The 27,259-nt window shown below is 48.8% G+C and overlaps 1 protein-coding gene across 4 annotated transcripts in view; it reads left to right on the forward strand.

The window, feature by feature from the left end:
- The window catches only part of LOC119968715 (1,4-alpha-glucan-branching enzyme-like), a 707,296-nt gene that overhangs the window by 480,933 nt on the left and 199,104 nt on the right, over positions 1 to 27,259 (forward strand). For all 4 annotated transcript variants that reach the window (XM_038801318.1, XM_038801319.1, XM_038801320.1 and 1 more), the window contains exons 11-12: positions 4,624 to 4,734; positions 14,450 to 14,621. In XM_038801318.1, coding sequence (XP_038657246.1) covers positions 4,624 to 4,734; positions 14,450 to 14,621 — 283 coding nt within the window. The remainder of the gene's footprint in view (positions 1 to 4,623; positions 4,735 to 14,449; positions 14,622 to 27,259) is intronic.

Raw genomic sequence — 27,259 nt, forward strand, 5'->3', positions numbered from 1 at the left:
CGGACCTGGCGGAGCTCCTAGATGCGGTGGAGGCCAGGAGGGATGTCCCGGAGAGTGAGCCACAGGGCAGCCAGTTCCGCCTGGCACAAGGTGGCTTGGAACCGAAGCCACCATTCCTACGGTGGCGACCGCAGTGGAGACCCTGGTGCACGACGTCGGCAGCATTAGTGAAGGTGTCGCTCACTCGGTGACGGCCATGGCCGAGGGTTTCGGCAGCCTGTCTGCCTGGCTGGGGGATGTTACCCAGTACAAGGCTGACCTTAATGAGGTTCTGCGGGACATGTCCCGCTCTCAGATGGGCATGGCCGAGGCAGTTAATGAGCTTGTCCCAGTCACAGTTGGGCATTGCCGAGGTGCTGCAGAGTGTGGTCCAATCACTGAAGAGCATCGGCGAGTGTGTCAACACTTTGATGCAGTCATCGGGGAGCCGCCAGGGCTGGCTGTGCCAGATGATGCAGGGCCAGCCGGGGCTCGAACCAGCTGCCCCTCCGCACCAAGCCGGAGGAAGGGGCACTGGGTGCCAACCTGGACCTGTCCCATGGATTGGGGATGGTGGGTCCACCAGCACTCCAGAGTTCCTCCCCTCTGATGTTGCCGCGTCTCGAGGTCAGCATACGAAACAGGGCGGCACCGCTGTGCATGCGCTGTCGGCACATGCACCGGGGCCCTCTGGCCCCAGAACCCCCAGAGGACGCCCGCCAGGGGCATCGAAGGCCACGGAACAATGTGAGCAGCTGGCTGCCTCCACCTCAGATGGGCAGCGCGGTGGCACAGTGGTTAGTCCTGTTGCTTCGCAACGCCAGGGACCCAGGTTCAATTCCTGGCTTCAGTCACTGTCCAAGTCCCCAAAGAAGTCCCTTGTTTGGTGAATTGGACATTCTGAATTCTCCCTCTGTGTACCCGAACAGGCGCCGGAGTATGGCGACTAGGGGATTTTCACAGTAACTTCATTGCAGTATTAATGTAAGCTTAGTTGTGACACTATTAAAGATTATTATTCTTAGATGTGCATTCTGGGGTGACACCTAGAAATTGCTGTAGAGCTAGCAAGGTGAAGCAAGTTGAAGATCACTATGGTGCGTTGGGGGAGGGGTGCGAGGGGAGGAGGTAGGGGGTGAGAGGTTGGGGGGGAAAGTGGGGTGTCACCATCGGGAGTGGGGAACTGTATAACACCTGAGATACGTTAAAAACACTTGATGCCTCTGTCATTTTCTTCCGCAAGGCAGGACAACCTCCGAACCCTTGGCCTATCACTCGAGGCATCTCCCCTTCCCCGCCGCACCCACTCACCCAGCCTCCAGCTGTGGACATGCCTCCGGAGCTGTGTCCCATCCGCTGGGTGTTCGGATGTTGGCTGCTGCGTGTGTGGTGTTGCGACCCGCTGTGTTCAAGCACAGTGTCCGTGCATCAAGGTGTGTCAGGGATCTGGGAAGTGACTCCTACATTCTACGTGGCCCGCCCACCCACGGGAATCCACTTGCATTGTATGAAGTACTCACCTAACCATGATTGCCAAACCCTATTAGCAATAGCTTTGAGGCGCACGGCCAGAGGCCTCAGCAGTCACTGGAGGCTACGGGTGGTCGGTGGGACAAACGGGCAGGAGCTAGGGTTGCCCCCGGAATGGTTAACGCGATCCAGGGGTTGGCATGCTGGTACCGTGCACGGTTGCATCCAAGCAGTATTTTGAATATCTCTATAAAATTTCCTTTCCATCTCCACTTCTCCAAGGAAAAGAGACCCAACTTCTCGACTCCATTTCATAGCTTAATCCCCGGAACCTTTCTGCTGAATCTTTTCTCCAATGCCATTCACTCCAATGCCATTCACTCCAATGCCATTCACTCCAATGACTTCACATCTTCCCTAAAGTGCAGCACCTGGGCCTGGACATAGTCCGGCTGAGGACGAACGATAGTGTCTTAAACAAGTTCTCCATAACCTCCTTGCTCTTGTTTTCCATGATCCTTTTAATAAAGCTGAGAATACTGTATGCTTTCTTAACATTTCTCTCAGCCTGCCTTGCTACCTTCAATAACACGCAGGTCTTTCTGCTCCTGAACCCCCCCACTTTAGAATTATAGAATCCCTGCAGTGAAATGAAATGAAAATCGCTTATTGTCACAAGTAGGCTTCAAATGAAGTTACTGTGAAAAGCCCCTAGTCGCCACATTCCGGCGCCTGTTCAGGGAGGCTGGTACAGGAATTGAACCCGCGCTGCTGGCCTGCTTTGGTCTGCTTTAAAAGCCAGCGATTTAGCCCTGTGCTAAACCAGCCCCTAAGAAGGCCATTCGGCCCATCATGTCTGCACTGACTCTCTGAAAGAGCGCTCCTCCTATCCCAATAACCCCATAACCTAGCCTACACATTCTTTGGACACTAAGGGGCAATTTAGCATGGCCAATCCACCTAACCTGCACATTCTATGTGTCATTCTATGAGCGGGATAGCACCACTATTGACCGAGCTGTTGAGTTCCAAAGGTCATAGCTCCAGACTGGATCTGCGGCAGGTGGTGAGCGAACCAATAAGAGAAGAAAACATACTTGACCTCATCCTCATCAACCTGCCTTCCGCAGATGCTTCTGTCCACGACAGTATCGGTAGGTGCGACCAAAGCACAGGATAAAAGCAAATTACTGCAGATGCTGGAATTTGAAACGAAAGAGAAAATGCTGGAAAATGTTAGCAGGTCTGGCAGCATCTGTAGGGAGAGAAAAGAGCTAACGTTTCGAGTCCGATGACTCTTTGTCAAAGTTGGGGAGACACCTCGACATTGCGGTAGTCATCTTCAACATGCTTTACCTTGCAAGCTCTACCGTGATGTCAAGGTGTCTCCCGAGCTTTGACAAAGAGTCATCGGACTCGAAACGTTAGCTCTTTTCTCTCCATACAGATGCTGCCAGACCTGCTGAGATTTTCCAGCATTTTCTCTTTCCCGACCAAAGCAGTCTTTGTGGAGACAAAGTCCTGTCTTTGCATTGAGGATACCGTCCATTGTGCTCGCTCTACCACCGTGCTAAATGGGATAGACTTTGAACACATCTAACATCTCAAGATTGGGCATCCGTGTGGCGCTGTGAGCCATCAGCAGCAGCAGAATTGTATACGACCACAATCTGCAACCTCATGGCCCGGCATATCCCCCACTCTACCATTACCACCAAGCCAGGGGATCAACCCTGGTTCAATTAAAGGGCGCAGAAGGGTATATCAGGAGCAACATCAGGCATACCGAAAAATGAGGTGTCAACAACACAAGATTACTTGTGTGCCAAATAGCATAAGCAGCAAGTAACAGACAGAGCTAAGCAATTCCGTAATCAGTGGATCAGATCTAAGCTTTGCAGTCCTGCCACTTCCAGCTGTGAATAGTAGTGGACAATTAAACCACTCACTGGAGGAGGAGGCTCCACAAATATTCCCATCATCAATGATGGAGGAGCCCAGCACATTAGTGCAAAAGACAAGGCTGAAGTATTCTCAATAGATCTGGAACCTTGAATTACCGATGACCATGAAACCATTGTTGGTGGTCGTAAAAACCCATCTGGTGCCCTTCAGCGAAGAATATCTGCCGTCCTTATCCAGTCTGGCCTACATGTGACTCCAGACCCACAGCAATGCGGTTGACTCTTAAATATCCTCAGGGATGGGCATCAAATGTTGCCCCAGCCCAGCGACGCCCACACCCTATGAATGAATTTAAAAAACACTATCTTCAGCCAGAAGTGCCGAGTGGATGATCCATCTCTGCCTCCTCTGGCATCTTAGGCACCAGTCTTAAACCACTTTGATTCATTCCATGCAATATCAAGAAATAGCTGAAGGCACTGGATACTGCAAAGGTTGTGGGCCCCGACAACAAGGGCAGCACAGTGGGTATCACTGTTGCTTCACAGCTCCAGGGTCCCAGATTCTACTGTGCCGCCCAACCTATGATTCTGTAATTCAACCTTTGATTCTATAATGCCTGGAAAGACATAATGAATGGTGATCATTTGACATTCAGAAAGGTAGCTTCAAATTGCTAGTGGAGTGTCTTTGTCAGAACTCTTCTGATAATTTCTCTTTTGAAATATTGATAGATCTGCGTTTTTCTTTTGGCATGTTCACATTGAATGAGCGACTGCTTACAGACAGCGCCTATCAGCGGGCACTGGCCTGTCAGTACTGAGCCACGGTGCTTTCAGCTGTGAGCAAGACCCCTCATTATTGCTGTGACACCGACCAGCTTCTCTCTTATGGAGCTGGAGACCTTTGTGTGCAGCTGGATTAAAAATCCCATGATTGGCTGAATCTCGATTCCATGTCTCTTAGAACAGAATTAGTGGTGCTATTATCTGATTTGTTAAACAAGTCGGCTATTGCCACAGGATTTTTATCTGTTACCTGTGACTTAATTGCTTTTCAATTGCATAATAACTGCAAAAGATTTGCGTATAAATTTAATCTGTTTTAATGTGAAAGGACTGGGGAGCCTGACTGCAGATAGATAATAAAATTTTTAACTAATTTTGATTGTCAGCTTCAGACTCTGATGCTCTAATGTGATTTATTTCTAACTAAGTGTTTGTGCTACGGGGACAATATGTAAACTGTAACTCCTCTTAATGGCTGCAGATATTGAAAGAGTTGAAGGATGAAGACTGGAACATGGGTAACATCGTCTTCACATTAACAAACCGGCGGTATGGGGAGAAGTGCATCGCCTATGCTGAGAGCCATGACCAGGTAACCCCTCGTCCAGACTTTGTTGACCCCCAGGTTGGTTGCCACTGTGTGCTGTCACAACATGTCCAGATGGCCTAGTTTCACTTGTGTCGTATCGCCTGACTTACTTTTTTTTAATTCATTCATGGGACGTGGGCATCGCAGGCTGGGCCAGCCTGTATTGGCCATCCCTAATTGCCCTTGGGGCAGTTGAGAGTCAACCACATTGCTGTCGGTCTGGAGTCACATGTAGGTCAGACCAGGTACGGTCAGATTTCCTTTCTTAAATGACTTTGTGAACCAGATGGGTTTTTACGACAATTAGCAATGGTTTCATGGTCATTGTTAGACTTTAAATTCCAGATTTTTATTGAATTCAAATTTCACCATCTACAGTGGAGGGATTTGAACCTGGGTTTTGTTATGGGCCAGGGTTTAGAGAACACCAAAGTATATCATGGAATTCACCTGACCCACAACTTTTAATGGATTTTGGTTATGGGGAGCACAAGGGCCCACTTTCCAGGTGTGATGCAACAGAGATTTTTAAGTATTTTTAAACAAAACAATATTCATTCTATGAATCCAGTTAACATTTTATAAAAACACAGTAAATCTCTTATCAACTACCAACACAAATACCTCCCCAAAGATACAGTACTCTATAGGTAACCCTTAATAACTTTCTAACAACATACATAAGCCAAACACCCTTTTTGTACAAAACAGTAGGTTTGAATTCCTTACAGAAAACAGGTATTACTTTGAAGTTATCAAGTGGTCTGGAGACATTCTTTAGCATGCAGAGAGAGAGAGACCAAAAATACACCTTCTTTGAATGCAGCTCCCAACTGAAAACAAAACCAAAAAACTCAGAGCCACAAAGCAGCTTCCAGCTCAAAACGAAAGTAAAAGACAGAATCACAGCCCCGATCCACCCACACAATGACGTCACTGCAGCCATTTGATAAAACACGCTTTTCTTAAAGGGACCCTCACATAACAGTTCCCAGAGCATTAATCTGGATCTCTGGTTAACTAGTCCAGTGACAATATCACTACACTATTGCCTCCCCATCTCAGCTTCTCTGGTCCTGAAACCCTCAACCATGACTATTTCACTGCACTCCTGGCTTGTCTACCACAGTGACAAACTTCAGGTTCCCTTGTCCCAATTCATACTGAGTCACATTCGCCCGTCGACTTATGTCCTTTCTGGTCTACAGCGTCTCTCAATCTGGCAATACCTTTAATTTTAAAATTCTGAAAAAACTGGGTGGGAGGGTGAGCTGTGAGGAGGATGCAGAGATCCTTCAGTGATTTGGACAGGCTGAGTGAATGGGCAAATGAATGGCAGATGCAGTATAATTTGGATAAATGTGAGGTTGTCCACTTTGGTAGCAAAAACAGGAAGGCAGATTATTATCTGAATGGCCGTAAATTAGGAGAGGGGAATGTGCAGCGAGGCCTGGTTTACATAGAATTTACAATGCAGAAGGAGGCCATTTGGCCCATCGAGCCTGCACCGGCTCCTGGAAAGAGCACCCTACCCTACCTCCACCCTATCCCCATAACCCAGTAACCCCACCCAACACTAAGGGCAATTTTGGACACTAAGGGCAATTTATCATGGCCAATCCACCTAACCTGCACATCTTTGGACTGTGGGAGGAAACCGGAGCACCCGGAGGAAACCCACGCACACACGGGGAGGATGTGCGGACTCCGCACAGACAGTGACCCAAGCCGGAATTGAACCTGGGACCCTGGAGCTGGGAAGCGATTGTGCTATCCACAATGCTACCGTGCTGCCCATGGTTGTCCTTGTACACCAGTTGCTGAAGGTAAGCATGCAGGAAGAAAGGCAAATAGTGTGTTGACCTTCATAGCGATAGGATAGCTGGCCAGTTTAGCTCAGTTGGTTCGAAAGCTGGTTCATGATGCAGAGTGAGGGCAACAGCGCTGGTTCAATTCCCATACCGGCTGAGATTATTCATGAAGGCCCCGCCTTCTCAACCTTGCTCCTTGCCTGAAGTCTGGTGACGCTCAAATTAAATCACCACAAATCAGCTCTCCCCCTCAAAAGGAAAAGCAGCCCAAGGTCACCTGGGACTATGGTGACTTTACTCTTTACTAGCTGACATAGTTTAGTTTCTGGTCAATGGTACACCTGTAGATATTGATAAAGGATTTGGCAATGGTAATGCCACTGAATGTCAAGGGGAGATGGTTGGATTCTGCCTTGTTGGTCATTGTCTGGTATTTGTATGGTGCTAATGTTACTTGCCACTTATCAGTCCAACTCTGAATATCTTCCAGGTCTTTCTCCATATGGACCCAACTGGCTTTCTTAAGGGTGACATGATGGCACAGTGGTTAGCACTGCTGCCCCGCAGCGCCAGCGACACTGGTTGAATTCCGACCTCAGTTGACTGTGTGGAGTCTGCACGTCCTCCCCATGTGTGCGTGGGTTTCCTCCGGGTGCTCTGGTTTCCTCTCTCAGTCCAAAGATGTGCGGGTTAGGATGATTGGCCGTGATAAATTGCCCCTAGGTTGGATTGCGGGGATAGGGTGAGGATTAGACCCAAGTAGGATGCTCTTTCGGAGGGTCAGTGCAGACCCGAAGGGTCAAATAGCCTCCTTCTGCACTGGTGAGGCCACACCTGGAATATTGTGTGCAGTTTTGGTCTCCTTATCTGACGGCGGATGTTTTTGCTAAAGAGGGAGTGCGGCGAAGGTTCTCTGGAGTTCAGAAGAATGAAGGGGGGGGGGGGCGGGGGATATCATAGAAACCTATAAAATTCTAACAGGACTAGACAGGGTAGATGCAAGAAGGATGTTCCTGATGGTGGGGGTGTCCAGACCAGGGGTCACAGTCTGAGGATATGGGGTCGACCATTTAGGACAGAGATGAGATATTTCTTCACCACATAGTGGGCGGCCTGTGGAATTCACTACCACAGAAAGTAATTGAGGCCAAAACATTGTATGTTTTCACAAAGCAGTTAGATATAGCATTTGGGGCAAAGTGGATAAAAGGATATTGGGGGAAGGTGGGATTAGGCTATTGAGTTGGATGATCAGCCGAGAAAATCAATGGCAGAGCACGATCGTAGGGCCGAATGGCCTCCTCCTGCTCTTATTTTCTATGTTTCTATTTTCAAATCTTCTCCCCCCCGACCTTACCCCTCCCTCTGTCTGTAACCCCCCCCCCGACCTTACCCCTCCCTCTGTCTGTAACCCCCCTCCCCCCCCAACCTTACCCCTCCCTGTGTCTGTAACCCCCCCTCCCCCCCGCCTCACCCCCTGCCCCATAGCCCGATGCGGTTTCTGAATTCTTCCCTTTTCTGGCCTCCTGCGTGTCCCTGATTTTCATCGCTCCACCCTTCAGCTGCCTCGCCCAAAGCTCTGGAATACCCTCCCAAAATCTCTCCGCATCACCTCTCTCTCCCTCTTTAAGATGCTCCTTAAACCTTACCTCTTTGACTGCATGTCTACATATTCAACAAATTAGATAACAACAGCCCTGCTTGACCATGTCATGGAATTTGTGATTGCATTTGCACCGCTGTATGTTACTGCAATGTAGATGTTAAATTATATACTTGAACGTCATGACTTGAGCAACCTTTCCGCAATATATTTCCGTTACTGTCGGACAATTCACTGTAATGGCCGTGGTGTGTCTTGGAAGAACATGGCTGCCAAGCTTTTTTTTTTGAAGACTTGTCTAGACCTTCAATTTTCTTTTCCTTTTGTAAATTAGATTTCAATATTCAAATTAATTCATTTACCCAGTAATGACTGCCTGAGAATGTCCTGACAACTGTACTTAAATTACAAGTCCTATCTGCTCCCTCAGTAGACAAACCTTATGAAAAGGACCGATAAAACCGATGATTCACCAACCAAATTAAAATTCTCGTTGCTGCTCTGAAGGAACATTTATAAAGCTTTAGTGTGCTGTTACTTTTGAAAGTATTATTTTGCTCATAAACAGTAGCAGTTCTGCAAAAACAAACCTGATATTCTGAAACACCGCACAGACCTCTTTCTGATATAAAAAAAACAATCTGGTCGACAAACTCAGCAGGTCTGGCAGTATTTGCGGAGACAGGACCACATAGTTTCAAGTTCATATGATCCTTCTACAGAACCTGCCTTTGAGAACAAAGAACAAAGAAAAGTACAGCACAGGAACAGGCCCTTCGGCCCTCCAAGCCTGCGCCGACCATGGTGCCCTAACTAAAAACAAAACCTTCTGCCCTGACTCGGTCCGTATCTCTCTATTTCCTCCCTATTCATGTATCCATCCAGATGCCTCTTAAATGTTATTAATGTGCCTGCTTCCACCACATCCTCTGGCAGCACGTTCCAGGCACCGACCACTCTCTGTGTGGAAAAACCTTACCCTGCACATCTCCCTTAGATTTTCCCCCTCTCACCTTGAACCTGTGCCCCCTGTGTAATTGACACTTCCATCCTTGGAAAAAACCTCTGACCCTCACCCTCTCTATGCCTCTCATAATTTTGTAGATCTCTATCAGGTCTCCCCTCAGCCTCTGTCTTTCCAGTGGAACAAATCTTAGTTTATTCAACCTCTCCTCATAGCAAACACCCGAGAAACCAGGCAGCATCCTGGTGAACCTTCTTCGCACTCCCTTCACAACTTCCACATCCTTCTGATAATGTGGTGACCAGATACTCCAAATGTGGCCAAACCACGGTTTGCTGCAACATGATTTCTAAATCCAGTTCTCAGTGTCCCGGCTGAAGAAGGTAAGCATGCCATATACTGTATCTTATAATCACCTTGGCCACCTGTGTTGCCACTTTGAGGGATCTGTTGACCTGCACGTCCAGATCCCTCTGTATGTTAATGTTCCCAAGAGTTCTGTCATTTACAATATAATTCATACCTAGATTTGATCCTCCAAAATTCATCACCTTGCATTTGTACAGATTAAACTCCATCTGCCATTTCTGTGCCCAAATCTCCAATCTATCTAATAATAATAATAATAACCTTTTTTTGTCACAAGTATGAAGTGACTGTGAAAAGCCCCTAGTCGCCACATTCTGGCGCCTGTTTGGGTAAGCTGGTACTGGAATTGAACCCGCGCTGCTGGCCTTGTTCTGCTTCACAAACCAGCTGTCTAGCCCACTGAGCTAAACCAGCTTTAACCTGGATATCTATATCCTGTTGTATCCTCGGCTCCAGTAGCAACTCTGCCAATCTTTGTTTCATCCGCAAACTTGCAGTCACACGGACTCAGAACATTGATTCTGTTTCTGTCTCCAGCGTTGCTGCCAAACCTGCTGGGTTTGTCGGACATGTTCGCTTTTTATTTCAGATTTCCAGCATCTGCAGCACTTTGTTTTTCTTCCTAATTTGTTTGGAGCACTTGGGCCGCAGGGACTTAATGTTGCCTTTTGTTTGGTCGCTGTTCCACTGGAGATAAGGAAGACTTGCTTTCATACAGCACCTTTCACAACCACCAGATGTCCAAAGCCCTTCACAGTCAAAGAAGGAGCAGAGTTTTCGGATGATTTACTAAAGGCGTTATGTAAATGCAGGTTGTTGTCCACCATGTTAACTGACCACAGCTGAGGAGGTAATTCAAAAGCTACTGTAGCACCCTGGGCTTCGCGAGGGGGGAAGAAAATCAGCTGAAGATTTTCACTACTGATCACGATCCATGATACTTGCTGGAAAGCATGGTGAGATCAGGATTTGGGTTGCCTATGGTGAAGGTCATTAAGTGGTGTGTGTGTTGTATTATGGGCCAGGTGTTTAGAGAACGCCAAAGTGTACCATTGAGTTCACCTGACCCACAACCTTTCATAGCTTTCGGTGATGGGCACAAAGGCCCACTATACAGGCGTGATGCAACAGTGATCTATCTAAAAAGGTATTTTTAAAACAAAACAATGTTTATTCTATGAATCCAGTTAACAGTTTATAAACACACAGTAAACATCTTATCAACTACCAACACATATAACCCCACAGATGCAATACTCTATAGGTAACCCTTAATACGTCTACTAGCAACATCCAAAAGTTTTTTTACAAATATTTTATTAGGGTATTTGCAAGTTTTTATAATGATAACAATAACAGCGACATAAACATGGTACAATAAACATTTCCACCCCCATCACAACCTTCACACGCCCCAACCATAAAGCAACAGTCTGGCCCTCTCTTCCCCCCCCCCCCCCCCCCCCCCTTTCGAATTCTGCTTCTGCTGACATTTTAATTTTCCCCGAGAAAGTCGACGAACGGCTGTCTCCTCCGGGTAAACCCAACCATTGACCCTCTTAAGGCGAACTTTATTTTCTCGAGGCTGAGAAACCCAGCCATGTCACTAACCCAGGTCTCTGCACTCGGGGGCTTTGAGTCCCTCCACAGTAACAAGATCCGTCTCCGGGCTACCAGGGAGGCAAAGGCCAAGACATCGGCCTCTTTCGCCCCCTGAACTCCTGGCTCTTCCGACACTCCAAAGATCGCTACCTCCGGACTCGGCACCACCCATGTTTTTAGTACCGTGGACATTGCCTTCGCAAAATCCTGCCAAAACCCTCTAAGCTTCGGGCATGCCCAAAACATGTGGACATGATTTGCTGGTCTTCCCGCGCCCCTCGCACACCTGTCCTCTACCCCCAAAAAACTTGCTCACCCGGGCCACCGTTATGTGTGCCCGGTGGACTACCTTGAATTGTATCAGGCTAAGCCTGGCGCATGATGAGGGTGTGTTAATCCTGCTTAGGGCATCCGCCCACAGACCCACCTCTATCTCTCCTCCTAGCTTATCTTTCCATTTGCCCTTAAGCTCCTCCACCGGAGTTTCCTCCGATTCCAAGAGTTCCTGGTAAATATCTTATACCTTCCCCTCTCCCACCCAGGTACTGGAGACTACTCTGTCCTGTATCACCCCTGGCGGCAGCAGTGGGAAGGCCGGAACCTGCTGGCAATTCAAATTTATCCTCCAAGGCTTTCAAGCTGGGAAAGCTCACATCTATAAATAGATCCCCCACCCTTCTAATTCCTGCCCTTTGCCATCTCCGGAACCCACCGTCCAGCCTACCCGGTACCCGATGATTATTATAAATCGGGGTCCAAACCGATGCTCCCTCCACTCTCTTATGTCTCCTCCACTGCTCCCAGATCCTCAGAGCCGCCGCCACCACCGGACTTTTGGAGTATTGGGCCGGCGAGAATGGAAGAGGTGCCATTATCAGTGCTCCCAAACTGGTGTATTTGCATGACGCCGCCTCCATCCGCTCCCCCACTAACCACTTTCTAATCATGGCTATATTAGCCACCCAGTAGTAATTGCAAAAGTTCGGCAGCGCCAACCCACCCTCCCCCCGACTGCGCTCCAGCAACACTTTCCTCATTCGCGGGGTTTTACCCGCCCACACAAAGCCCTAAATAACGTTATTGACCCGCTTGAAAAAGGCCTTTGGGATGAAGATGGGGAGGCATTGAAAGACAAACAGAAATCTGGAGAGGACTGTCATTTTCACTGTCTGTACCCTCCCCGCCAGTGAAAGCGGGAGCATGTCCCATCTCTTAAAGTCCTCTTTCTATGTTCTATGAAACCGAGATAGGTTTAACTTGTGCAGCTCCTCCCATTTCCGGGCTACCTGGATTCCCAGATATCGAAAGCTCTTCCCTACCATTCTAAGCGGCAGCTTTCCCAGTCTCTTCTCCTGTCCTCTTGCCTGGATCGCGAACATCTCGCTTTTCCCCATGTTCAGTTTATACCCTGAAAAATTACCAAATTCCCCCAAGATTCGCATAACTTCCCCCATCCCCTCCAATTGGCCTGAGCAGGTCATCTGCGTAAAGCGAGACGCGATGCTCCCCCACCCCCCTCAGAACCAGCCCTTTCCAGTTCCTCGAGGCTCTTAACGCCATGGTCAGTGGCTCTATGGCCAGAGCAAATGGTAGCGGGGAGAGGGAGCACCCTTGCCTCGTCTCTCGGTGTAGTTTAAATACCCTGACCCCAGGCGGTTTGTACACACACTCGCTACTGGTGCCTGATAGAGCAACCGCACCGAGTCAATGAAGCCCTCCCAGCGCCTCCCACAGGTAATCTCACGCCACCCGATCAAAAGCCTTCTCCTCATTCCTCGCGACCACCGCCTCCATCTCCCCTCTTTCTGAGTGCATCACAATAACATTTAAAAGCCTCTGAACATTGGCCGTGAGTTGCCTGCCCTTTACAAATCCCGCCTGGTCCTCCCCTATCACCCCTGGGACACAATCCTCTATCCTTGTGTCCAGTATCTAAGACAGCAGTTTGGCGTCCACATTCAATCGAGAAATTTGCCTGTATGACCCGCATTGCTCCAGATCCCTCTCCTGTTTCAGGATCAATGAAATCGAGGCCTGCGATATTGTTGGGGGGAGGACTCCCTTCTCGCTTCATTAAATGTCCTCAACAGCAGTGGGCTCAATATCTCTGAAAACTTATATAGAATTCCACCGGGTAGCCGTCCGGCCCCGGGGCCTTGCCCGACTGCATGCCCTCCAGCCCCTCAATTATTTCCTCAATTTCAATTGGGGCTCCCAGCCCTTCCACCGGATCCTTATCCACCCTCGAGAACCTCAACTGACCCAAAAACTGTCTCATTCCCTCCACTCCAGCCAGGGGTTCCGATTCATATAATTTACCGTAAGCAACATTCATGTTTTTTTGACAAAGACAGCAGGTTTAAATTCTCAACAGAAACAGGGATTACTTTGAAATCATCAATGAAATGAGCTGAAGACATTCTTTAACTTGTAGAGAGACAGATCATTTTACATATCTGCTTGCTTTGAATATAGCTCTCCAACTCTGAAAACAAAACTAAACACACTGCAGATCCCAGCTTTAAACTGAAGTGAAAGACAGACAGCCCAGCTCTGCCCACACACTGACATCACTGCAGCTATTTGATAAACACCTGTTTCTTAAAGGTACATCCACCTGACAATTGTGCCTGTAGATCAGAAAAATCCACAAGCCTTTTGAAAGTTGGGCAAGAGAACCAAACTCCACATTTGACCTTGAACGATCGTGTGTGTCGGGCAAGGAAATGTTGTGGAAGCTGAATCCACAGTAGCTTTTCAGAGGATTAATATTTCATCGGCTTAAGTGGGTCGGTGCAGACTCGATGGGCCAAATGGACTCCTCCTGCACTGTATGTTCTATGAATCACACGGCACAGGTGATTTGTCCCATCCTGCTGTAATGGCTCCTTGAAAAGATTTATTCAATTAATCCCTTTCTCCTTCTCTGTTTCTATCGCTCTTCATGTGTGCTTCCTTTACACGTAATTATCCAATTCCATTTGGAAAGTTAGGAATAATTCTACTTCCATTGCTCTTAAAGGCAGCACATCCAGGTTTGCACCTTTCTCTGTAAAAGGATTACGTCCCATCTTCTCACTGGGCAATTTGACAAGTGCCCTAAATCTGTGACCTCTAGTTACTGACCCCCCCGACCCACCACTGGAAACCGTATTTTATATTTACTATCAATAACTTTGAACACCTCTATTAAATTTACCCTCAGCCACCTCTGCTGTAAAGAGAACAGACCGAGCTTAGCTTTGATGTACTCTACATTGCAGTATAATGTTTCATTTATTGACGCATATCAGCAACATTTTCCATGTTACTTCTCTGCTAGCGCATCAGGTACTCTGGCACTTGGTTGATTTAGATTTTGTTACACAGGCCCTTGTTGGGGACAAGACCTTAGCATTTTGGCTGATGGACGCGGAGATGTATACGAACATGAGCATTCTGTCTCCCTTCACGGTGGTGGTAGACCGTGGCATACAGCTGCACAAAATGATCCGGCTCATCACGCATGCTCTGGGTGGAGAAGGATACCTGAATTTCATCGGTAAGTCCACAGTCGGTAAGATTGTAACATTGTGCCGTGTGTCTGAACCATCAAAAGTGGAATATTCTTTGTTTTTGTTGCTCTGCTATCGGCTGGAACTCAGAGGGGAGTGCTCTCACCTCCAGGTCAGGACGTTGTGGGCTCAAGTCCAACTCGAGGGTTTAAAAGACAAGATCGACAACCACGGTGTAGTACTTAGGGAGTGCCGCACTGTCAGAGGGTCAGGACTGAGGGAGTGCTGCACTGTCAGAGGGTCAGTACTGAGGGAGCGCTGCACTGTCAGAGGGTCTGTACTGAGGGAGTGCTGCACTGTCAGAGCGTCAGTACTGAGGGAGTGCTGCACTGTCAGAGGGTCAGTACTGAGGGAGTGCTGCACTGTCAGAGTGTCAGTACTGAGGAAGTGCTGCACTGTCAGAGGGTCAGTACTGAGGGAGTGCTGCACTGTCAGAGGGTCAGTACTGAGGGAGTGCTGCACTGTCAGAGCGTCAGTACTGAGGGAGTGCTGCACTGTCAGAGGGTCAGTACTGAGGGAGTGCTGCACTGTCAGAGTGTCAGTACTGAGGAAGTGCTGCACTGTCAGAGGGTCAGTGCTGAGGGAGTGCTGCACTGTCAGAGGGTCAGTACTGAGGGAGTGCTGCACTGTCAGAGGGGCAGTGCTGAGGGAGTGCTGCACTGTCAGAGGGTCAGTACTGAGGGAGTGCTGCACTGTCAGAGGGGCAGTGCTGAGGGAGTGCTGCACTGTCAGAGGGTCAGTACTGAGGGAGTGCCGCACTGTCAGAGGGTCAGTACTGAGGGAGTGCTGCACTGTCAGAGGGTCAGTACTGAGGGAGTATTGCACTGTCAGAGGGTCAGTACTGAGGGAGTGCCGCACTGTCACAGGGTCAGTACTGAGGGAGTGCCGCACTGTCAGAGGGTCAGTACTGAGGGAGTGCCGCACTGTCAGAGGGTCTGCACTGAGGGAGTGCTGCACTATCAGAGGGTCAGTACTGAGGGAGTGCTGCACTGTCAGAGAGTCACTACTGAGGGAGTGTCACACTGTCAGAGGGTCAGTACTGAGGGAGTGCTGCACTGTCAGAGGGTCAGTATTGAGGGAGTGCTGCACTGTCAGAGGGTCAGTACTGAGGGAGTGCCGCACTGTCAGAGGGTCAGTACTGAGGGAGTGCTGCACTGTCAGAGGGTCAGTACGAGGAAGTGCCGCACTGTCAGAGGGTCAGTACTGAGGGAGTGCTGCACTGTCAGAGGGTCAGTACTGAGGGAGTGCCGCACTGTCAGAGGGTCTGCACTGAGGGAGTGCTGCACTATCAGAGGGTCAGTACTGAGGGAGTGCTGCACTGTCAGAGAGTCACTACTGAGGGAGTGTCACACTGTCAGAGGGTCAGTACTGAGGGAGTGCTGCACTGTCAGAGGGTCAGTACGAGGGAGTGCCGCGCTGTCAGAGGGTCAGTACTGAGGGAGTGCCGCACTGTCAGAGGGTCAGTACTGTGGGAGTGCTGCACTGTCAGAGGGTCAGTACTGAGGGAGTGCTGCACTGTCAGAGAGTCAGTACTGAGGGAGTGCTGCACAGTCAGAGGGTCAGTGCTGAGGGAGTGCCGCACTGTCAGAGGGTCAGTACTGAGGGAGTGCTGCACAGTCAGAGGGTCAGTGCTGAGGGAGAGTCGCACTGTCAGAGGGTCAGTACTAAGGGAGTGCTGCACTGTCAGAGGGTCAGTACTGGGGGAGTGCCGCACTGTCAGAGGGTCAGTGCTGAGGGAGTGTCACACTGTCAGAGGGTCAGTACTGAGGGAGTGCTGCACTGTCAGAGGGTCAGTACTGGGGGAGTGCCGCACTGTCAGAGGGTCAGTGCTGAGGGAGTGTCACACTGTCAGAGGGTCAGTACTGAGGGAGTGCTGCACTGTCAGAGGGTCAGTACTGAGGGAGCGCCGTACTGTCAGAGGGTCAGTACTGAGGGAGTGCTGCACTGTCAGAGGGTCAGTACTGAGGGAGTGCCGCACTGTCAGAGGGTCAGTACTGAGGGAGTGCTGCACTGTCAGGGGGTCAGTACTGAGGGAGTGCAGCACTGTCAGAGGGTCAGTACTGAGGGAGTGCCGCACTGTCAGAGGGTCAGTACTGAGGGAGTGCCGCACTGTCAGAGGGTCAGTACTGAGGGAGTGCTGCACTGTCAGAGGGTCAGTACTGAGGGAGTGCCGCACTGTCAGAGGGTCAGTACTGAGGGAGAGCTGCACTGTCAGAGGGTCAGTACTGAGGGAGTGCTGCACTGTCAGAGGGTCAGTACTGAGGGAGAGCTGCACTGTCAGAGGGTCAGTACTGAGGGAGTGCTGCACTGTCAGAGGGTCAGTACTGAGGGAGTGCTGCACTGTCAGAGGGTCAGTACTGAGGGAGAGCCGCACTGTCAGAGGGTCAGTACTGAGGGGGTGCTGCACTGTCAGAGGGTCAGTACTGAGGGAGTGCTGCACTGTCAACAGGGCATCACTAAGGGAGTGCCGCACTGTCAGAGGGTCAGTACTGAGGGGGTGCTGCACTGTCAGAGGGTCAGTACTGAGGGAGTGCTGCACTGTCAGAGGGTCAGTACTGAGGGGGTGCTGCACTGTCAGAGGGTCAGTACTGAGGGAGTGCTGCACTGTCAACAGGGCATCACTAAGGGAGCTCTGCACTGTTGGAGAGTCTGTAGAGTAAGAGTTTTTCAGCTTAGAAAGAGGCCCTTCAGTGCATCATGTCAACACTGGCCATCCATCACATATTTATTTTCGTCCCATTTTCCAGTAATTGCAGCCTTGTGAGCTATGGTGTATGATGTGCTCATCTAAATGCTTCTTAAATGTTGCGAGGGTTCCCGCCACTACCACATTTTGAAGCAGCAAGTTCCAGACTCCCACCACCCTCTGGCTCAAAATGTTTTTCTCAAATTCCCTGTAAATCTCCTGCCCGTTAGTTTAAATCTATGCCCCCTGGATATTGACTTTCCTTCCATGTCCCTCATAATTTTGTACAACTCAAACAGATCCTATCTCAGCTTTCTCTTCTCGAAGGAAAACAACCCCAGCCTGACCAGCCACTCTTCATTTCTGAAATGCTCCAGCTCAGGCAACAGCCTGGTGACTGTCAACCGGAACAGCCCACACGACTGTGGCCTAACCAGCGTTTTATACAGCACCAACATAACCTCCCTGCTTTCATGTACAATGTCTCAGCTAAGAAAGGCAAAACTCCCATCTGTCTTCTTAACCTCTTGAACTACTTGTCCTGCTGTCTTCAGGGATCTTCAGACCTGCAATCCAAAATCCCTCTGGCCCTCTGCACTTCTTACCGTTCATTGAGCATTCCCTTGTCTTGTTAGTTCTTCCAAAATGTATCACCTCACACATTTCAGAGTTTAATTGCATTTGCCACTGTTCTGCCCATATGACCAGCCCACCTATAGAGATAGAGAAATACAGCACAGAACAGGCCCTTCGGCCCACGATGTTGCGTCAAACTTTTGTCCTAGGTTAATCATAGAATTTTGGACAATTTTTCATGGCCAATCCACCCAACCTGCACATCTTTGGACTGTGGGAGGAAACCGGAGTACCCGGAGGAAACCCACGCAGTCGCGGGGAGGATGTGCAGACTCCACACAGACAGCGACCCAAGTCGAAATCGAACTTGGGACCCTGGAGCTGTGAAGCAATTGTGCTATCCACAATGCTACCGTGCTGCCCTTAAGAAGTTAACCTACACTCCATTATTCTACCCTAATCCATGTACCTATCCAATAGCCGCTTGAAGGTCCCTAACTTTTCCGACTCAACTACTTCCACAGGCAGTGCATTCCATGCCCCCACTACTCTCTGGGTAAAGAACCTACCTCTGACATCCCCTCTATATCTTCCACCATTTATCTTAAATTTATGTCCCCTTGTAATGGTGTGTTCCACCCGGGGAAAAAGTCTCTGACTGTCTACTCTATCTATTCCCCTAATCATCTGAGAATCTCTATCAAGTCGCCCCTCATCCTTCTCCGTTCTAATGAGAAAAGGCCTAGCACCCTCAACCTTTCCTCGTATGACCTACTCTCCATTCCAGGCAACATCCTGGTAAATCTCCTTTGCACCTTTTCCAAAGCTTCCACATCCTTCCTAAAATGAGGTGACCAGAACTGCACACAGTACTCCAAATGTGGCCTGACCAAGGTTTTGTACAGCTGCATCATCACCTCACGGCTCTTAAATTCAATCCCTCTGCTAATGAACGCTAGCACACCATAGGCCTTCTTCACAGCTCTATCCACTTGAGTGGCAACTTTCAAAGATCTCTCTGCTCCTCCACATTGCCAAGAACCCTACCATTAACCCTGTATTCCGCATTCATATTTGTCCTTCCAAAATGGACAACCTCACACTTGTCAGGGTTAAACTCCATCTGCCACTTCTCAGCCCAGCTCTGCATTCTATCTATGTCTCTTTGAAGCCGACAACAGCCCTCCTCACTATCCACAACTCCACCAATTTTCGTAGCATCTGCAAATTTACTGACCCACCCTTCAACTCCCTCATCCAAGTCGTTAATGAAAATCACAAACAGCAGAGGACCCAGAACTGATCCCTGCGGTACGTCACTGATAACTGGGCTCCAGGCTGAATATTTGCCATCCACCACCACTCTCTGTCTTCTATCGGTTAGCCAATTCGTTATCCAACTGGCCAAATTTCCCACTATCCCATGCCTCCTTACTTTCTGCATAAGCCTACCATGGGGAACCTTATCAAATGCCTTACTAAAATCCATGTACACTACATCCACTGCTTTACCTTCATCCACATGCTTGGTCACCTCCTCAAAGACTTGTAAGGCAAGACCTACCCCTCACAAATCTGTGCTGACTATCCCTAATCAAGCAATGTCTTTCCTGATGCTCAGAAATCCTATCCCTCAGCACCCTTTCCATTACTTTGCCTACCACCGAAGTAAGACTAACTGGCCTGGAATTCCCAGGGTTATCCCTATTCCCTTTTTTGAACAGGGGCACGACATTCGCCACTCTCCAATCCTCTGGTACCACCCCTGTTGACAGCGAGGACGAAAAGATCATTGCCAACGGCTCTGCAATTTCATTTCTTGCTTCCCATAGAATCCTTGGATATATCCCGTCAGGCCCGGGGGACTTGTCTATCCTCAAGTTTTTCAAAACGCGCAACACATCTTCCTTCCTGACAAGTATCTCCTCAAGCTTATCAGTCTGCTTCACGCTGTCCTCTCCAACAATATGGCCCCTCTCGTTTGTAAATACTGAAGAAAAATACTTGTTCAAGACCTATCTCTTCAGACTCAATACACAATCTCCCGCTACTGTCCTTGATCGGACCTACCCTCGCTCTAGTCATTCTCATATTTCTCACATATGTGTAAAATGCCTTGGGGTTTTCCTTGATCCTACCCGCCAAAGATTTTTTATGCCCTCTCTGAGCTCTCCTAATCCCTTTCTTCAGTTCCCTCCTGGCTATCTTGTATCCCTCCAGTGCCCTGTCTGAACCTTGTTTCTTTAGCCTTACACAAGTCTCCTTCTTCCTCTTAACAAGACATTCAACCTCTCTTGTCAACCATGGTTCCCTCACTCGACCATCTCTTCCCTGCCTGACAGGGACATACATATCAAAGACACGCAGTACCTGTTCCTTGAACAAGTTCCACATTTCACTTGTGTCCTTCCCTGACAGCCTATGTTCCCAACTTCTGCACTTCAATTCTTGTCTGACAGCATTGTATTTACCCTTCCCCCAATTATAAACCTTGCCCTGTTGCACGCACCTATCCCTCTCCATAACTAAAGTGAAAGTCACAGACTTGTGGTCACTACCTCCAAAATGCTCCTCCACTAACAAATCTATCACCTGCCCTGGTTCATTACCAAGTACTAAATCCAATATGGCCTCCCCGTGGCCTCCCCTCTGGTCGGACAATCTACATGCTGTGTTAGAAAAGCTTCCTGGACACACTGCACAAACACTACCCCATCCAAACTATTTGATCTAAAGAGTTTCCACTCAATGTTTGGGAAGTTGAAGTCACCCATGACTACTACCCTGTGACTTCTGCACCTTTCCAAAATCTGTTTCCCAATCTGTTCCTCCACATCTCTGCTGCTATTGGGGGGCCTATAGAAAACTCCCAACAAGGTGACTGCTCCTTTCCTATTTCTGACTTCAACCCATATTACCTCAGTAGGCAGATCCCCCTCGAACTGCCTTTCTGCAGCTGTTATACTATCTCTAATTAACAATGCCCCCCCCCCCCCCCCCCAACCTCTTTTACCATCCTCCCTAATCTTGTTGAAACATCTATAACCAGGGACCTCCAACAACCATTTCTGCCCCTCTTCTATCTAAGTTTCCGTGATGGCCACCACATCGTAGTCCCAAGTACCGATCCATGCCTTAAGTTCACCCACCTTATTCCTGATGCTTCTTGCATTAAAGTATACACACTTCAACCCATCTCCTTGCCTGCAAGTACTCTCCTTTGTCAGTGTTACCTTCCCTACTGCATCACTACGTGCTTTGGCGTCCTGACTATCGTCCACCTTAGTTGCTGGACTACAGATCCAGTTCCCATTACCCTGCCAAATTAGTTTAAACCCTCCCGAAGAGTACTAGAAAACCTCCCCCCCAGAATATTGGTGCCCCTCTGGTTCAGATGCAACCCGTCCTGCTTGTACAGGTCCTACCTTCCCCAGAATGCGCTCCAATTATCCAAATACCTGAAGCCCTCCCTCCTACACCATTCCTGCAGCCACGTGTTCAACTGCACTCTCTCCCTATTCCTAGCCTCGCTATCGCGTGGCACCGGCAACAAACCAGAGATGACAACTCTGTCTGTCCTGGCCTTTAACTTCCAGCCTAACTCCCTAAACTTGTTTATTACCTCCACACCCTTTTTCCTACCTACGTCGTTGGTACCAATGTGCACCACGACGTCTGGCTGCTCACCCTCCCCCTTCAGGATCCTGAAGACACGATCCGAGACATCCCTGGCCCTGGCACCCGGGAGGCAACATACCATTCGGGAGTCTCGCTCGCGACCACAGAATCTCCTATCTATTCCCCTAACCATTGAATCTCCTATTACTATTGCTTTTCTATGCTCCCCCCTTCCCTTCTGAGCCCCAGAGCCAGACTCAGTGCCAGAGACCTGGCCGCTGGGGCCTTCCCCCCGTAGGTCATCCCCCCCAACAGCATCCAAAACGGTATACTTGTTTTGAAGGGGAACGACCACGAGGGATCCCTGCACTGTCTGCCTGTTAGTTTTCTTTCCCCTGACTGTAACCCAGCTACTCTTGTCCAGTACCTTTGGTGTGGCTACCTCCCTGTAACTCTTCTCTATAACCCCCTCTGCCTCCCGGATGATCCGAAGTTCATCCAGCTCCAGCTCCAGTACCTTAACACGGTCTCTGAGGAGCTGGAGTTGGGTGCACTTCCCGCAGGTATAGTCAGCGGGGACACCAGTGGTTTCCCTCACCACCCATATCCTACAGGAGGAGCATGCAACTGCCCTAGCCTCCATCCCCTCTTACTTTACAGAATTAGCTGCCCTGTGGACCAACTGGACCTCCGCCCTCCGACTCTACTTCCAGTCAGCTGTACTCTAAACTCCTGGCTCCCTTCACGCTCTTTGATAAATATAGGAAATGAAATGTAAGGAGCACCTTACTCCCTCCTCACCTAACTCCCTCAGTCACCAAACTCTCACTGTAGCACTCAAATGCCATAAGCTCAGCACTCCCTCAGTCACCAAACTCTCACTGTAGCACTCAAATGCCACAAGCTCAGCACTCCAGTCCTCTAATCTAAGGCTTTGCTCCTCACTATTTACCACACCGTGAATTTTCATGTAATCTGCAAATGTACTGATCATACCTCCCACATTGATGTTTAGATCATTAATGTGCACCACAAACAGCAAAGGACCCAGCCCCCATCCCTCCAGTACACCATTGGACACAGTCACAAAAGCAATCTCTGATCACCCTCTGCCTCCTGCCATGAAGCCAATTTTGGAACTAATTTGCCACATTTCCCCAGACCCCATGGGCTCTTACCTTCATGATCAGTCTCCCATGTGGGTCTCACTGAAGTCCATGGCGACAACATTAACTGCACTATCCTCATCAACACACCTTGTCATCGCCGTGAAAAATTCAATCAAATTTGTTTGACACCATCTCCCCATGAAAAAGCCATGCTGACTATCCTTGATTAACTAATCCTTGCCTCTTCAAGTGAACGTAAATTATATCCCTCAAAATCTTTTCCAGTAATTTCCCTACTGCTGATGTTGGACTCGCTGGTCTGTAATTACCTGATTTATTTTCCCTACTTCCCTTCTTGTACTGAGGGAGTGCTGCAATGTCGGAGAGTCAGTACTGAGGGAGTGCTGCACTGTCAGAGGGTCAGTACTGAGGGAGTGCTGCAATGTCGGAGAGTCAGTACTGGGGCAGTGCTGCACTGTCAGAGGGTCAGTACTGAGGGAGTGCCGCACTGTCAGAGGGTCAGTACTGAGGGAGTGCTGCACTGCCAGAGGGTCAGCACTGAGGGAGTGCCGCACTGTCAGAGGGTCAGTACTGAGGGAGTGCTGCAATGTCAGAGGGTCAGGACTGAGGGAGTGCTGCACTGTCAGAGGGTCAGTACTGAGGGAGTCCTGCACTGTCAGAGGGTCAGTACTGAGGGAGTGCCGCACTGTCAGAGGGTCAGTACTGAGGGAGCGCTGCACTGTCAGAGGGTCAGTACTGAGGGAGTCCTGCACTGTCAGAGCGTCAGTACTGAGGGAGTGCTGCACTGTCAGAGGGTCAGTACTGAGGGAGTGCCGCACTGTCAGAGGGTCAGTACTGAGGGAGTGCTGCACTGTCAGAGCGTCAGTACTGAGGGAGCGCTGCACTGTCAGAGGGTCAGTGCTGAGGGAGTGCCGCACTGTCAGAGGGTCAGTACTGAGGGAGTGCTGCACTGTCAGAGGGTCAGTACTGAGGGAGTGCCGCACTGTCAGAGGGTCAGTACTGAGGGAGTGCCGCACTGTGAGAGGGTCAGTACTGAGGGAGTGCCGCACTGTCAGAGGGTCAGTACTGAGGGAGTGCCGCACTGTCAGAGGATCAGTACTGATGGATTGCTGCACTGTTTAAGGGGCAGTACTGAGGCTGTGATAATCTGTTGGAAGATCAGCAGTGATGAAAGTGTGATACTGTCAGATGATCAGTACGGAGGGAGCTCTGCATGCCAGGGCTCCAGTTCTGGGGGAGCGCTGTGCTTACTGAGGGACTGTACTGAGAGTTTCTGAAGGTTATTTTGACAATATATCAGTTGCTCAAGGTTGTTAACTGCTGTGTTGGAACTGTCAGTTTTTCATAGTGGGCTGTTGCGTGATGGGGTGACTTGCATTATTCAGACCTTGTGACTACATTAGCTGCAATTTGGGGTGGGACTTTTGTTGAGAAGAGTTGCTGTGACTGAAAATTGTGAAAGAACAAATTAAACATGTTCCAGACTTCCTTTCTCCAATTACTTAATTTAGCGGTCCGATTCTGGTTGCTGTGAGACACACACAAGTTAAAAGAAATGTGTTGGGCTTTGATTGAAGATCCTGAACTGATTAGCGCATTAAGTAACAGCACACCGTCTCGGGGTTGAAGTCATTTTGCAATTTTAATGGTAATCAAGGAGAAATGAATCAACTATAATTAAACATATTGCAACAAATCACTGATGTGTACTTAAACCAGACAGCAAAGGTAGAAAGGGAAAGGTGGGATTTTAATCTGTTTCAAAGTGTTGATCGCAGCTTTCCAGTGTGTGTTTTGTACTTGAAGAAATTATGCTTGTGTCATTAAAAGATGCAGGAAGACAAATATTTCTCGATTGAATGCAGTTATAAGCCTCCCCAATCCCACCAGTCATCCACAAGGTACTTTACTGATGTTGGTTATTCTTGTCTTATATAACAAAGGAGCAGTGCACCGAAAGCTCGTGTTTGAAACAAACCTGTGGGACTTTAACCTGGTGTTGTAAGACTTCTTACTGTATAACAAAGGAGAAGAGACTGGTTGAAAAGATAATGGACGACAGTAAAGCTTGGAGCCATGTTCAGAAGGCAGTGTGCCAACAGATCTCCCGGGATGAGGGAGGGTTAGACTTATGTTCAAGAACAGCCTACAACGAAAGCTTTTGTTTATTTCGCACCATTAAATTTTGCTGTGGGGTTATTGTTTCTTAAAGTTTTCCCACGACCAATGTACTGACTGGCTTATACTTGCTCCAGAGACCCAGGGTAATGCTCTGGGGACCCAGGTTCGAATCCCGCCACGGCAGATGGTGACATTTGAATTCAATTTTTTAAAATCTGGAATTAGAAGTATCATGATGACCATGACACCATTGCCAATTGTCGGAAAAAAACAATCTGGCTCATGTTCATGGGGCGGCACGGTAACACAGTGGTTAGCACTGTTGCTTCACAACACCCGCGTTCGATTCCAGACTTGTGCCACTGCCTGCGCGGAGTCTTCACGTTCTCCCCGTGTCTGATAGGGTTCCTCCAGGTGCTCCGGTTTCCTCCCACAAGTCCTGAAAGAAATGTTTGTAGGGTGAATTGGACCTGAATTCTCCCTCAGTGAACCCGAACAGACGCCGGAGTATGGCGACCAGGGCATTTTCACAGTAACTTCATTGCAGTGTTCATGTAAGCCTACTTGTGACAGCACGGTAGCATGGTGGTTAGCATAAATGCTTCACAGCTCCAGGGTCCCAGGTTCGGTTCCCGGCTGGGTCACTGTCTGTGCGGAGTCTGCACGTCCTCCCCGTGTGTGCGTGGGTTTCCTCCGGATGCTCCGGTTTCCTCCCACAGTCCAAAGATGTGCGGGTTAGGTGGATTGGCCATGCTAAATTGCCCGTGGTGTCCTAATAAGTAAGGTTAAGGGGGGTGTTGTTGGGTTACGGGTGTAGGGTGGATACGTGGGTTTGAGTAGCGTGATCATTGCTCGGCACAACATAGAGGGCCGAAGGGCCTGTTCTGTGCTGTACTGTTCTATATGTTCTAATAAAGGGTATAGATTATTATCGAAAGAGAAAATGCTGGAAAAACTCTGCAGGTCTGGCAGCATCTGTGGGGAGAGAAAAGAGCGAATGTTTCGAGTCCGATGACTCTTTGTCAAAGTCATTGGACTCGAAACTTTATCTCTTTTCTCTCCCTACAGATGCTGCCAGACCTGCTGAGATTTTCCAGCATTTTCTCTTTCGTTTCAGATTCCAGCATCCGCAGTAAGTTGCTTTTATCCAGTGTCGACTAGGGGCTTTTCACAGTAACTTCATTGAAGCCTACGTGTTGACAATAAGCGATTTTCATTTCATTTCATTATAGATTATTATAATGTCCTTCAGGGAAGAAAATCTGCCATCCTTACCCGATCTGGCCTACATGTGACTCCAGACCCACGCAGCATTGCGGTTGACCCTTAATCGCCACCCCCCCCTCCCCGAAATGGCTGAGCAAGCCACTCAGTTCAAGGGCAATTAGGGATGGACAGGAACTGCTGCCCCAGCCAGCGACGCCCACATCCCAAGAGCGAATAAAATAAAAATCTGAGGAGGAGTTTAGACATTGAGGCCTGAGGTTGTGCTTCCTTTGTGTTGAATGTGTTTCCTTTGACAGTGGAAGTTCGTTGGCAGAACTGTACAGAATCAGAGATGTTTGCAGTAGATTTACACAAACGTGACTCATAAATGTGGGGAATATATTTCCTGCTGGACTAGCCCACAACACAGCCTGACTGTACACACGTTATTTACAGTTCACAGTGAGATTGAGAAACCAAATGTCATGCAGCTCCTCGACAGTTTTTGGGAAAGGACTCTACTACATTGTTAATCTACTGTGATGGCAGTCTGTGTGAGGAAGGACTGGTGCAAATAATTTAGCTTAAAGCATTTTCTTTGTCTTGAATTTTGTATTCAGCTGAAGTGTTGAGGGATGAAATATTCCAGTTGGCTGGCATCAGTGTCAAACACACGCAAGTCAGCCAAATTTCCTGTTCCTTAGGTGGAAAATGTGCCTTCAGTCCTGCGTTGGAACAGCATTCAATCCACATATTCACTTGTCTAAATAGGATTCAAAAGACCAGTCTTGACTTAGCCATCTTTTCCAACCAGCATCCCTGGCTAATCTCCCTTTTCTCAAATATGTCACTGCTCCGTATGCTCTTCGCTGCAAACTCTGTTTGAATCCAGATTTTGCTGTGTATATGGATCCGAGACTGCCTTGGCCAGAATCGGAAGTGGCGACTGGTTACTGTTGGACAGGAACATTCCTGGATCACTCGCATAATCACTGCAGCTTCAAGAGTAGGTCTGAGGTTATGTATTCCATGCATCGACTCAACCTCCTGACCAATGTCGCTGTGTGTACTGGCTCATTGCACTATGTGGTTCTTTCAAGGTTGCCATAGTTCATACATGTGCCCATCTTAAAGGTAACATGGCTATGCATGGCCAGTTTTATCTCTGTGTGGCCATGCATCAGCGCAACTAAGAGGAAACATTGCTCCTGACTCCCCCAAGCCTTCTACCATGCAAGGCATAAGTTAGAAGTTGGATGGAAAATGCCTGGCTGAGTGTAGCTCCGAC

The sequence above is a fragment of the Scyliorhinus canicula genome, chromosome 7 (assembly GCF_902713615.1).
Source record: "Scyliorhinus canicula chromosome 7, sScyCan1.1, whole genome shotgun sequence".
NCBI classification, from domain to species: Eukaryota; Metazoa; Chordata; class Chondrichthyes; order Carcharhiniformes; family Scyliorhinidae; genus Scyliorhinus; species Scyliorhinus canicula.